Source organism: Pelmatolapia mariae, linkage group LG14 (genome assembly GCF_036321145.2).
Source record: "Pelmatolapia mariae isolate MD_Pm_ZW linkage group LG14, Pm_UMD_F_2, whole genome shotgun sequence".
In the NCBI taxonomy this organism is placed as follows: Eukaryota; Metazoa; Chordata; class Actinopteri; order Cichliformes; family Cichlidae; genus Pelmatolapia; species Pelmatolapia mariae.
Window position 1 is genome coordinate 14,619,008 of NC_086239.1, and position 14,803 is coordinate 14,633,810.

The window sequence follows — 14,803 nt, forward strand, 5'->3', positions numbered from 1 at the left end:
TGCTAAAAAACTTTTGATGTAATCAGCTTTGGGTTTTGGTGGTGATGCATCTGTAGATCTCTTTGAGCTGCTTTTTATTGTGAGACCGAAATGTGTTTATTTTTTTAAACTAGAGCCAATAAAAATGTGGAACATTGCCTCAGCATGTGGTCCCAAGGACAAGAGATAAAAATGCTGCAGTCTTCGTCTGAATGATAGAAGTAGATTGTAGGAACATGAAAAGTAGAAGTCCACAGACGATGTGAGACATCGTTGGGCGAAAGCTGGATATGACGCGCTTTTCTGGTTTCTAATATGACCTAAAAACGGCACTTATCTCTTTCCCTTTCTGTCTTTTTAATCTTTACTCATCAACACCAAAACATCTCCAGCTTGTTTGCGCTTGAACTCGCGTAGCAGGTGACATTTTAAAACCAGGTTTAATTGCACTGCACACATGACGGTTTTTCTCACCTTTCTTTTTTCTGTCACGCGCTTGTTACACAGACACACGCACGCATTCAAACGCACGTATCGTTAAAAAACAATCGAGGTCAGACAGGTGACATTTTCGGTTAGGTTTAGCTTGTGTGAAGGGTGTGTTTTTTGTTTTTTTTTTGGTTATTTTTGTAACGTTACCAGTCAGGTTCTCCCACTGAATGTGCACTCACTCTCTCTCTCTCTCACACACACACACACACACACACACAGAAATCTCCTATCCTGTCAGATCAACACAAGATCAGACAACTAACAGATTATCAAAAGAAGCAAAGAAAAACCTGTGTGAGGGTTTGGTTTCAGTTTGTGTGTATGTGGGAGTAGGAAGGCCAGTACAGGGAGGTCTGATCGTGTCTATGTTCTGGCTCAAGAAGAAAAACAATATTAAAACAGAGGCAGTACCCTCCTGGCATGAAACATTCATTCATATCTGTATAAAAAGAAAGAGACTCCCTTGCTGTCGGCCCATGCTGGCCTCTCACTGTGTCATTACCTCTGTCTGAACTTTGACGTCCTGACCTGCCCTTGGCCCTTAGACTCCAACTGTGTGTGTTTTTGTTTGTGTGTGTTGTGTACATGTGTTTTTGGCTCCATGAAGAGACGGCGTATGAGAGAGAGAGATAATCAGCTTTACACCAGATTGGGGATTGGCTCACCAGTCTATCACACAAATAACAACATACGGACACCCTAAAACCCAGCTCGCCATATGAGCACAACGGCTTTGGTGTACACACACACACACACACACACACACACACACACACACACACACACACACACACACACTGTAAATTACAGTAAAATATCCATCATTAACCAACCCATATTGGAAGCTTAAACCAGACTTTGGCATTCCGACTGTATATTGTAATTTCTTGGTATTTCCTTATATTATTCTAATATACTAATTATTGTTTTTGCCAGATAGTATTTACAATGTTCCCAGTGGGTACTTAATAGGTAGTGAGCAGTAAATCAAGCATTCACATTCACCTAAGGCCAATTTAGAATGACCAGTTAACCTAACAAGCATGTATTTGAACTGTGGGCGGAAGCCAGAGTACCAGGGAGAACATGTACTTCACTCATGTACTACACTCTGTTTACACTTCACAGTACTACAGTATATAGAGTCACTATCCATTATTTGATCTGAATGTTTACAATGAAATCGTTCAGTATAATAAATTCCCAGTGTGCTTTGGTCCCAATCAGTTCAGCCTACACTCACTGGGCATTTTGTTATGTACACTGTGCTAGTACTGAGTTTAACCCTCTTTTGCCTCCAGAACTGCCTCAGTTCTTTGTGGCACAAATTTAGCAAGGTCCTAGAAATCAGCCATTTTGGTCCATATCGACATGATAGCAGATTTGTCAGCTGCACATCCATGATGAGAATCTCCCGTTTCTTCACATCCCAAAGGTGCTCTACTGGTCAGTACTGGTACAAGTACCGTATTTTCATAAGGCGCAGCGGATTATAAGGTGCACTGTCAATGAACGGGTCTGTTTTCATACATAAGGCGCGCTGGATTATAAGGCGCATTAAGCGAAACAAAACAGTCAGATAAGATAAATTTTACTCAACTCATTCTTCTTGCTTCCTCCACTTCCGTACCATTGATTCATTAATGTTGAATTCTCTCGCAGCTGCTCTATTCCCATGTTGTTGCAGTATATTAATGACTAACCTCGTATTGTGGATGGATTATCTCAGTTGTTCTCCTGACTGAAGTTTGGTCCGTTTACAGCATCCTGCCATGTGTTTGCATTTGTCCCTAACCATCGGGAACCCTCGCAAGTGGAAAAAGGTTAGCATTCATCCTCCAGCTTCACTGTGTTTATGTTATACTAACATAGCTGGGTCGCTTTATTTAACAGCTAGTGCAACTTCAGTAACCCTACAAACGTCAGTGCTGTTTAGTTTTCTGCCTTCATTTATGTTGGAAGTGATAGCAGAGCTGTACATTTTAATTTTTTCATAAGTCTCTCAGTCAGAACATGGTATATCATGTTTAGGTGGAAACTAGCGAGCTAACTTCCTGCTAACTTCTAACTCTGTGAAATTTAATAAATTCTGTTTTCATGGATGCCTGGATGTTAAACTTAATTGTTACACCTGGTAAAGCAGCAACGCTGATCATTTTATTAAAGATGAAATAATTTAGACAGTTTTTAACTCTCAGTGATGTCGCAGTGACTTTGGGACCTGAAGCGGATGGAGTTTTGGACCCAGATTACTCCGCGAGGCTCCTGACTAGTGCGCCTTATAGTCCAAAAAATACGGTATTGATTCTCAGATTTCATGAACAGTGTACTCCACCCAGAACTACAAGATAAAAAGTTATTAGTGGTTTTCTGTGTGTACACTTTAGTTCATTCACTGTGTTAAATTTGACAGGTTGATTGATGTCCACAGTCAACTATTTAGGTAGCTAAGTAGACAAACAAATATGGAATCCAAAAAAATAAATGTAAAACTTTCAAAGCTCATGTGTTTTATATGCAATGCCAGCTTGGCATAGCAAAGGAAGGAAAGTAGGTTTGGCATTTCTAAAAAAGTGCAAAACAACTCTATGCACTCCAAAAGTATAAGAATTGAAAGCTTCGTAAGCAACACTCAGTTTTTACCAGACCCACTGCCAAGGGTCAGGCTGACATGATGACATTTTATTGCATCAGTCACATTTTTCCAAAAGGACAAAAAGGCTTTCAAGGATGTTAAAGCTGTTTAAAAGAATGTAGAATAAACATGCTCTTCTGTTACTTTGACAACAAAAGGGAAATCGTGGTTCCAAAGACACACAACTATCTTGAGAAAGTGTTACAAACCAATGAGGGAAAGGCAAAGGATGCTGAGGAGAAATCCATCGAGTGGTTTTTCTCTACAGTTTAAGCTAATCTCCATCAGTGATGCCAGGTTGCACTGGTGGGTTCAATGCTTTGTATAAACAAAGTGAATCTTTTCCAGACTTCCCTAATTATCATTGTATAATTCACGAGTAAACACTTTAGGGTAAACATTTTAAATATGACAGAGATGATGGATGTTGTAGCAAAGATTATATATTCCATTCAGGCCAGGAGCCATCCAGAGAAGGTTATTTTGCAGCACACAGGCATTAGGCGGCTAAGCAGAGTTAAATTTTTGGCAAGATTCACCGAATTACTGCCTGAAATCCTAAATCTTCTGAAGCTTTCCAAACATGTAGAATATTCAGCAGTAGCTTTTGGATTTAGTGTTCCTGACAGATCTCAATGACCTGCTCAAGGAGTTTAATTTAGAGCTGCAGGGCAATGATAAATATGTAATCACAGTGATTGGTTTAGTCAACAAGATTAAAAGCAAGCTACATCTGATGTCAAGAAGGCTGGAACGGTGTGATCTTGGAAACTTTCTTCACATGCAGGCAGAGCTCTGACATCATTTAGTCAGAATCTGATAAGTGCTTTACTGACTTTTCATCCAACACTGTGACCAGCTAGGTGTGTTTGTTTGTCATTTGGTGAAACTGTAGGTTGCATTGCTTCCAAAGTAATATCACTTTTCCATTTTGTTATCTCTGCTGCTGACACAGAGATTCTTACGCTGCTAAATGACAATAACATCAAATCTAGGGCAACACCTTTTTGAATGGAGAGTTCAGGAACAATACCATCCCCCTTCAGAAAATAAACTTGACACCACTTTGTGGTTCAGTCACACTAGAGCAAAAACAGCATGATAACCTCCTTGTTACTAGGATAAACCTTTGGTTGCCAGGTGATGGTACTCATTTTTTTTTCTATTCTGCAAATGATCACATGTAGCTGTGTCCAACTGGTCCTGCGATCAAAACTTTTCAAGGTGATTGTTGACAGACAGCTGAGACACTGCAATCAATCGGAGTCAGCCCTAAATTGCCATCCTGCAGCAACTATTCGTGGAGGAGTTTCTGTTTGAGGTCTATGAGATTCTGGCTGAACAATGAATGTATATAGTCAATTTTAAACTTCTGTTTAATGTTACAGACTTTCCATCTACAAATCTGTTGTAGACGGCAACAGATTTGCAACTTTCATGGATTTATCACAGTTAACTGGGTATTATCACAGATTACATGTAATTGCCAACTTCACCATCTTGACACATTAACTTTAAATACGGCAACTAACTGAAAGTGGTCGCAAATCTTGCCCCCACCTTTGATGCAAGCATTTCAAATGCAGCAAGTTTGCAAATTCATTGCGCACAGTCACAATGACTTTCATCAGGCTGCTGTCTCACTGTTTCCTCTGGTGTGACTGTAGTAATATAGATCATCCTATTGATGCTGTGTGTGTGACCTCATGACCAAGCCACCTCATGGCTTGCCTAAGGCTTCCAGTCAGCTCCTACTGACTAGGAGATAAACAGGTTTCCACTTTTCTCATTTAAAGAACTATCTTGTGTGTTGTGTACACATGAAAAACGTGGTTTGGGCTGACAGATACTGGGAGACTTTAAAAGTAGATCTTGGCTCGAAAGAGGCTCTTGCAGAACAACCACACATTTCCACTTTCTGCATCTGATCATGCAGAAGGTGGGTGGAGCAACGCTACAGCATTATTACCAAGAACTACATGAAGTCATCAAAACTCATGCTCGAGTAATAGGTACAAGATGTCTCACCCAAACAGGCCAAGAAAGAGAAAAATGTCAATCAAGGGAAAACTCCTCGGTGGGAGGGCCTTTATTTGAATGGCTTCCAACTGAGCTAATGGTAGAATTTTTTTATTGTCAGCGTGTGTTTTAATGAATGACCCTTTAACTCTGTTGATCCACAACATCCTCTCAAATTTAATGGTGTAAACCTGTAATTTGTGGTTTGCAAGGTGTACGTGCAGGTGTGTGTGTGTCAGTCACTTACAGGGCGAGTTGCTTTAGAACCGTGTCATTTTTTTTGTTTTGTTTTTTAACAGCACAGACTTCTAATGGTTTGGGCTGTTCGTAGCTTTCTCATGAGTCACAACATTAAAAGCATTTCCTACATATTTCCCATAAACGCAGCAACGTAAGCAAGCCTTTGATGGTTGTTTGTTCGCGGACGCCTGCTATTTGATTACCAAAAATGTGAAGGCTGATGTAAGTAAGCCAGCAGGAGTCTTAACCACCTGTTTGTTTGTTTGTGTGTGAGTGAGTGTGTGCACCATATTACGGATAAGTGCAAACACACACAAAAACCGACTTTCCCTAACTCCATGATGTCAACTTTTCCTGAACTTGAGCATACTAAATGGAAAAAAAAATTAAATGGCAACAGCAAATTTACCATCGTCTTCATGATTCTGCAGCACAGACACACACATACATACGCACTAGGGATTAATATTAGCTAAAATGAATATACAGTATGTCTTTATAATAATTGCAAACTATGATCCCTCTGCTATACATTTATGAGCAGCATAAGCAACTCCACTACTGGTGTGCACTTACATTTCCCAGAATAGCTGTCAACAGCCCTCTGGAAACATGCCGGAGCCTGTTGCATGCAGCTGATACAGTACATGTGTAGGCGGGTAGAGGCACAGCAATAAATGATGGGCCGAGAAAGCTGGTTTTAATGGAGAAAACTGTCTATCAACTTCCTTCCGTGTGAGTGTTCAGTGCCAACGCATGACAGTGAGTACTGAATATCATCTTTCCTCTTTAAATCTGAGGGTCTTGGACAGCCACCTGTAAGCATTTTGCACTGGTAGAGCATGCTTTAGAGCAAACTGCTTTTCTTCTACTACAGAAAAAAGGAGGAATTTCATCAGTGCTCACGGGGTAATTAGATAAAAGTTGTCAGTCAAGCAGCAACACTGCAAAGCTCCAAAACCTGCAGGGATATCTTTTGTCCAACAAACACCTCCACACATCCTGATCCAGAAATAGCCTCTGCCCTCCCTTGCATCATTGCTGATCCAAAGAGAAAGGCGGTATGTTTTTACTTAACACAAGTTTTAAAAAAAGCTCACTTTCCTTTTGGCTCATTATCCTCACATTGTAACAGCGCCCAAAACAGGCACTGGGCTATGATGACAGTGTGGAAGATGACTGCAGAAGTTATAATTACAGAGCAAAATATATTTCAAGATGTACATATTCGTGTGGGCCTGCGGGGTAGCTGATGTGCCTGAGAGTCGAGTTTTTGTGTTTTTGTGTGAATAACATGACTCACGGGATAATTGCCCACACGAAACCTGGCAACGGCGATCATTTCACACCAGTGATGGGAAGTACAGACACCTCCAAACCTCACCTCTCTTCCAGCTGTTGGAGTTCTTTTCTCAGCTCGTCTGAATTTTTATTGGCCTTTTGAAGTGCGTCACGCAGAACTTTCTCTCTCTCGTCGCTCCTCCTCTCCAGCTTTCCTCTAACGCGACTCTCTTTTTCTTTATATATTTTCCGACACTCCTCTTCCACCTCTTTCCTTGTACTCTCAGATTTTGCTTCAAACTCATCTCTCAGAGCTCTCACTGCATTTTGGTTCCTCTCTTCTAGCTCTTCTCGTGTGTTTCTCTCTCTGACTTCTGCTTGTCTCTGCATCTCCAGCCGAAGTGCCTTCTCCCACTCCAACCGGCCCAGCTCCAGTGCTTCACGCTGGGCCTTCTCTTTGTGGGCAGTCTCTCTCAGGTCCTGGAGCTCAGCTTCTAACTGAGCCAGCTGGGTGCGGAGCTGGTGAAACTCGTGGAAAATGAGGTAGCTTACGCCGCAGTAGCAGCACACCGTCTCAGTGCGCTCCATCTGAGGGCAAAAACAAACAAGGTGTTGGAAATACTAAATGAAGTGCAACTATTTACAAAACGTTTTCACACCCGCACCTCTCTATAGCTGACTCTTAATTTGAAACAAGTTGTTATCTATTTAGAGTATTAACACTAACTTAAAAAACAAAGACGTGATCAGAAGGATTGATTGTGCTTTGAATCTAATTGATAGCAGCACGAAAGCATGACCAAACCACTTTGGTGGCATGTCTAAAAGAAATGTTTTAAAGCAAAGGAAGTAACAACAGTTGGTACAACTAGCTGCATCACTGATCACTTTCACACTAAATGGACAGTAAATTCTGCAGGATCACATTATTTAATTGCCCTTTAGGTATATCATTATTATATCTAACAGATATGGGAGAAAGTAGAATTCATGTGCTGTCTGTTGCCCTATTACAGCTGGGTTTGTCCCCTCACATCCCTGAATTGAATAAACAATTAAGAAAATGGATGGCTGTCCTTCTCTTAAGTGAAGGTGAACTGGCTTCCTCTTGCTTTGTAAGTCAAGTTTTATAAGTCTACAAGTCGTTTTTACTTCACACTACACTTTTTAAAGTAATGGACATGGAAGATGGCGTAAATTTCAAAATATATGGTTGAATATAAAATTTATATACAAAACTTTTGATCATAAGTACTCAATGCCCATACCGACAGTCAAACTAATCCTATAGTTCTGGGGGCGTGTCTACAGTCACTGAAATTACCAGGAACCACTGAAACTCATGAATCTCCTCTTTCTACCCATGTCAATCGTTAACAACTGCGAGATTAAACCAGATGATTCTTTTTGATACACCCTGTATATAGCATATATTATGCAAATAAATTGACAATCTATCATTTTTTTGTCCGATATCAAACTAAGGATGAGTTTAGAATATGATTTTAATGGGTTAAATCATGTATGGGGAAACTAAAGCTAGCTAACCATTCAAAGAGTCTAACACATTCAGACTGTGAACTGCAGGTCCTGTTATTGATCAAAATCTGCTTTAACCACTGTATCAAAAATGTATTTTTACTCTATCTGTCAGCAGTTCAAAGTCGTGGATGCACAGATACTCTGATCCCTCCTTCAGATATTGTCTTCACCGATGTCTGTCCTCTCTCCTAAATAATTCCTGCTTTCTCTGTACATGTCAATGTACTCTCTCCAAGCTTTTTTCAGGCTTATGAGGGATAAGATTGTATCCCTTGAGCTTTCATCTTTATGATGACATGTTACAGCGAGGCAACAGATATTTGGATGGCATGCTGTCAGCTCCCGTGTCAGAAAGCTCCAAATAAATTGCTACATGATGTAAACAAGATGAAATAAACTTGCAGACAAAGATGGCATGCTTGAGAGTACAACAGCATACAAAACAGATTATTTTGGTCAAGTCTCAAAGGTTAAGTAATTGCTTTTACCCATTTGACGATCTATTAGTTTGAGAGCACTTTCACTATCTAAAAGTAATGACCATGAAATTTGGTGTTCACATTTATTTATGATATTTTAGTGGTTTTGTGATTGCAATGACACATTTAGAAATCTATCGTTCACAGGGATTACTGTGGAGATTCTTGCTTCACAAGTGAACTAACCCATTTGTTTTAAGAACCCAGTGACCTTTCCCCAATTTTAACACAAGACCCACAATCCATGGTAGTACATGGCAGTGGTTATTTTATTTCAGACTCATTTTATTCAACTCCTCCTTTCCAGAGCATGACAGAGGAAAGGAGAAAAAAAAAGTAAAGTAATAAACATTTAAGGGGTGAAACAGGACATTTGAAACATTTGGTTTTTGATATTATATAGTTATATATATATAAAAAATCATCATTTACATTATTTCCATAATAAATACACACTAATTTACTTTGAGAATAACTTCTGAGCATGTGATAAAGAGAGCTTTCACTGGGCTCTATAAGGTTGTGTGAAACATTAAGTACAACCTTACTTCTTGCACAGGAATAAAGAGGGTACATAGAAGCAAATGTGAGGACCTCTGTAGAAGCAGAGGTTTTGGTAATTTGTTGCTCTGGTGTATTCGAGTGTTTGTTAACATAATCCTGCAATCTTCTTAGTAGTGAACACCACAGCGAATTCACCCCAAGTTCAGACCCTGGAATGCTCATAGAAATTGCAAAAACCCAAGAGCTACACTGCAGACTCTACAGACCTCAGTTAGCAAGTTAAATGTTAAAGTTCACAAAGGTGTTCATAAAATATGGCCTCACACCAACTGTTAAGAGGTGGAGGGATGATGATTTGGGCTTGTTTTGCAGCCACAGGACCTCGAAACCTTGCAGTCATTGATGCAACCATGAACTCCTCTGTAGACCAAAGTATTTTAGAGTCAAATATGATGACATCTGTCCAAGAGCTAAAGACTGGCCTGAAACTGGGTGATGCATCAAGACAAATATCCCAAGCACAGCAGAAAATCTACAGCAAAATGACTGAAAAAGAAAAGAAACAAGGTGTTGCAATGGTCCAAAGTCCAGGCATCAACCTGATTAAAATACCTTCGTAGGACCTTAAGAGAGCTGTGCATCAACAAATATGCAGAAACCTCATTGAACTAAAGCTGCATTTTAAAGAAGACTGGTCCTTCAAAATGATGTGAGAAGCTGATAAAAAGTTTTTGCCAATAAAGAAGCTTCTACAAGCTTAAAAGTGTGCTTAGTTTTTAACGGGACTGTACAAAGTTAAAAAGCTGCAAAGTCCTGCCAAAAACTGTCTTCTTCACATGACTATAGACAGCTTTCAAATAGTGTCTAGAAATTCCATTACTTGTCCTTTGAGATGATCTACAAACACGTCTAAAGACATGCAAAGATACTAAACATGAAAAGACAGTCAATAGGACAGAGATCAAAAGAATGGAAGCCATTGCTTCAAAGTCCTGAAAGACACTGAGAAGGGTTTAATTAAATGATCTCCAGTCCTGTTATCTCTTGCTTCCTCTGTGCCTTGTGTTTCTTTCTTCTTTACAGTTAAGACAGAAGTCAAAGGGAATACGAGGGTAATCGGCATGATTGAAAGAAAACACACACCATCGTGGCAAAGTGCTTGTCACATGACAAATGATTGACAGGTGACAGGTTAATCAAGATAGGCCCTGTTTCTCTGTCTCTGCAGCCACCACAATCAACTTTCTCTTTCTGTGCCCACCTATCAGAGTGCTCCTGCTCTGTGTTAGCACCTTGTCAATCCATATCAGGTAAAGGTGCAGATTGCATCTGCCTCATGTCATCAAGACAGCGGGAGTCGGTCTTTCAGCAGCCACGACACACAGACAGACAATTAGAAGATCACTTTGTATGCGCTCATTATGCTCAGCGATTAATAACACAGCAATCCTGAAGGCTGAGGGTACAGCTCTACTGTTGCTACTGAAGCTGATCCAGAAACTTAAATCAGCTGACATATAGTTGGTATAATGTTTGCAATATTCACCATCTAACAGTATTACGTTGCTATACACACACTTGTTAATTCCCACTCCTAAATATTTTAAGCAAAGTATGTTCACGTCTTAGCTTCACACGATCCCCTGTGCTTTTGAATGCTTGAAATTACTAAGGAGTGCCCTTAATGGGCTCACTAAATGTTATTTTAGAGTTCCTATTGTTGGATGTTTGGCCTGATCAAGGTCTACAAACAGGCTGACGGGGGGAAAAAGAAACAAAGAAGGCAGAAAAGAAAGAGAGGGGGGGGGGAGTGTATTGTGTGGGTGGATGGAGAAAAAGCTCCACAAGATGACAACCTATTACATTATATTGCCACAGAATGCACTCTGGAGAATCAGGCCTATTATCTATTTGTGAGTGTATTTGTTAGAGCGAGAGAGACAGGGAGATCCGGGGAGAGTTAGAGCGTGCAACTGTGAGCAATATTTGGGACTGAGACTCAGGGGGGTTTAGTGTTTACTGTGCAGATGTCCTTGTGGTTCCTGCAGGCATAGATACAGCAAAGACTACTAAGTGTGTGTGTGTGTGTGTGTGTGTGTGTGTGTGTGTGTGTGTGTGAGAGAGAGTACGGTTTATATTTTGTTGGAAAATGCTTATGCATGTAAATTTGTGTGCGTTTGAGCGTGCATGTGGGAGGGTGGGTGTGGTGAGAGAGTTCTTTATGCCAGCCATGATGACGTAGCCATGAAGACAGACAACAAGGGGGCAATACACACTGTTTAAGTGACCTGAGGGCTGAATTGTGCCTCCTCCATGGTTTCAGACACACACACACACGTATACAAACACACACACAGACGCTTTCTCACACTGCTCAAACAGTCTAAAACACATTCTGCACGCACGGAGGCAGATGAAAGGCGGAGGCAGACATTGACAAAACAAACGGACACGTTAAAACCGACCCTGATACAAGCACAAACATGTACATGGTATACACAAAGGATGCAGAGATAGACCGGCACATACAAAGGCAAATTTAGTCATATAAGCATTTACAGGCCAACAGGAAACTTACACAATCGCTCGCCATTAACAACCACACACACACACGCACACATTTATACACACCCTGAGGGCAGAATGTCTGCACCACCAGTGGGTTGTGTGCTCCCGTGACTGAGTTCAGGCCCGCGGGGAGACCCCTTGCCCTGGGCACTGACACGTTCACTTAGTGCTCAAATGGCAAAAAAAAACCTAACCTCTCCACACGCTCGCACATGACTACTACGCCGGGCATGGGCACGGACGCCTGGAGAAACACCTGACAGGAAGAGAGAAAGAAAGAAAGGCGACACATTAAAACTGCAGAGTGACAGAAAAAGAAAGGGAAAAGTGAGGGAGTGAGGGGGAAGGGGAGAAAGGTCGTGTTGCCCTTTGAATGTTTCATGCCAGCAGCCGATGCTTCTCTTCTACACACCAGACCTCTTTGTCCTCCAGCGCACACAACACAGCTCCCTCTCTCTCTCGCTCTTATCTCCCTTTCATTCTGTCCCTTGATTGACTCCATTAGCATGCTGGACTGTTGCCAAAGTGGTTTAAAACATTAGATTTCAGACCACATAAGGCTCTTAAACTTCTACCACATTGGTTTAATTACTCAGGCAATGAACCCTGTGTTTTATATGTATGTTTAATACATATCTGCTCCAAGAGAGATTGTTAGTCAGCCTACATAACGTTCAAAATTATGCAAACCATGCATTACTGCCTCAGGGTGCATTGGCAGCGCAGTAGCTATGTATGTGTTTGTGTGTCTGTCTCAGTCCTCAGTCAATAACTACTGACTGATCACTTATACTTTAACTGAATGTACGGGTTGTCTCCACAGCTATTAGGTATGAAGACTGTAGCCTGTGTTATGTGACTTGCAACACGTTTACAGTCCCTGTTATCACCAGAATTCCTCTATATTCCATCAATTAAACATGGTGCTATTACTTCTCCCCTGGTGTGAAACACTTAGTTGGGCTGGGGTTCCAGTGGAAACGACAGGGTGTGGGTCGTTCTGTGTGTGTGGTTAGTGTCTTTCCAGGACAAGAAGCATAATTAATGTACGTGATGACTTTTTGACTGTCTGCATGCGTGTGTTTCTGTGCAAATGTCATTGTAATCATGCAGACAGGAGAAACATAAATTCAATTCAATTCAGTTTTATTTATATGGCACCAAATCACAAAAATAGTGGCCTTAAGGTGTTTTATATTGTAAGGTAAAAATCTTACAATAACACAATCATGTGACCCCGATGAGCAAGCACTTGGCAACAGTGGGAAGGAAAAACCCCCCTTCTTTTCCCTTCTTCTGTCTTGCTAATAATTTTACTTTTTCACTGCATATCTTGTTAATAAAAAGATCAAATATTTCACAACTCCTTTCTCCTTTTACAGCCACTCCGGCATTCCTTTTCCTGACATTTTATTCCAGTTTTCCTTCCACTTTGTCCTTGCCTCTTTCTTCCTCCTCCCAAGCAACTGTCCTTTCCCTCCCTCTCTTCCTGCTCATCTCCCTAGGCCAACTCTGCTTCCTAAGCTACAGCTGCCGTGACCCATCTGGCTCGTCAAAACACCAGAAGTGGGTCACTGCCACGAACACGGACCCTTCATGTTGCGCACGTACACACATGCAGACATCAGATACGCACACATGGACACAGCATACCCCCTCATGTTCATTCACACACCCAAGCATGCTTTCCGTGACCAAAACTGGCCCAACAGGCATGCAGCTACTTACACACAAAAAAAGCCCCATGCACTGAGCACACATACACAGCAGTATGTACCTCTGTCTGCGGTCACACATAATAGCGCTGTGAAATACTGCAAATTTTGATATTGATGCGACAGTCATGATTTATGAGATGAATGATCGTCAGTTTTAAATTTTGAACACATTTTAACGATCACTAGATTACTCTGATTTTTACGTTCCACAATAATTAACACAAAAAACATACCTTTTTCATGTATTTTGAAATTTAGTTTTTAGGAAACCTAGAATGTAATCTGTCTCTTAAGCAACAGACAACGGACTCTTCAAAAGGCTTAGACGAGCTTGTTTTGGTCTTCTTAAACCTTAAACATAACTTTGGCTGTCGTACTGCAATTTCATAGTACTTAGACAGACACTAATACCATTCCATATCATCTTAGCCAAAATCTGACCAAAAAAAAAAAAAGAAAATCATGTTTTTTCCTATTTTTATATTTGTCAAGTAAGGCCAACACTTTTGGTGCAGCGTGCAGGTTGCTCATAGTGCACAGAAACAGAGATTTGTAGCAGGCCACTGCAGATATTCACAGACAGACAGACTAAACAGTTTATTTTCCACTAATCCTCGGTACTTGAAAGCCACGTACCCTGTTGTGTAATTTTGGAAGGTAAAATATAACCCACATGCACATACATAAAGGGGCAGAAATCAGAGAATACTGAAAGAGATGTCATTTTAGAAATGTCATTTTGGGGTACAAGGCACTTAAGCATTTTTTGGAGGGTGGGCTGGGGGGGGGGGGTTTCAAGGGGATTAGGGGCATTAGGATTAGATTTAATCAAGTGATATGATGAAGGGCGGTGGATTTAGAGGAAAAAAACAAAGGCAAGTGTACCTGTATCCTTCAAAATGCTTTCGCTTTCCAATTCTCTCTCTCGCTCTTTCAATCTAACAAATGCTTTCTCTCTGCTATCTGCTAATCTGGCACTTCATCGTGCTTCTGCCTCTGTCCGTCTGTGAAATCACAGACATGGCAGATCACGCAAGCATTTAAAGAAGGGATTAAGTAGTTAAGGGACTTACCCGTGGGGTTTTTTTTGGGGGGTTTTATAACTAATTTTTTAAAATTATTTTCTCTTTTGGGCGGTGACATTATGAGGGTGCTTGTGGAATGTGTGTACTTTAAAGAAAACACTGCCCTGCTGTGCTCTTCTTTTTTCGCATGACAATATGAGAATGTCTGGGGGGGGTTCAGAGCTATGTCACTTTTTTCGTGCGTGTGAGCACGCTTTTTTGTTTTGTTTTTTTCTGTGTTTCGGATTATTCTTTTTTTCCTTTTTATTTTTTTGTTTGTCC

At 40.8% G+C, this 14,803-nt stretch overlaps 1 protein-coding gene across 1 annotated transcript in view; it reads right to left on the bottom strand.

Moving 5' to 3' along the window:
• The window catches only part of lekr1 (Leucine-, glutamate- and lysine-rich protein 1), a 95,402-nt gene that overhangs the window by 59,127 nt on the left and 21,472 nt on the right, over window positions 1–14,803 (bottom strand). Inside the window, exon 3 of the mRNA XM_063493441.1 lies at window positions 6,750–7,234. Within this exon, the coding sequence (XP_063349511.1) occupies window positions 6,750–7,234 (485 nt within the window). The remainder of the gene's footprint in view (window positions 1–6,749; window positions 7,235–14,803) is intronic.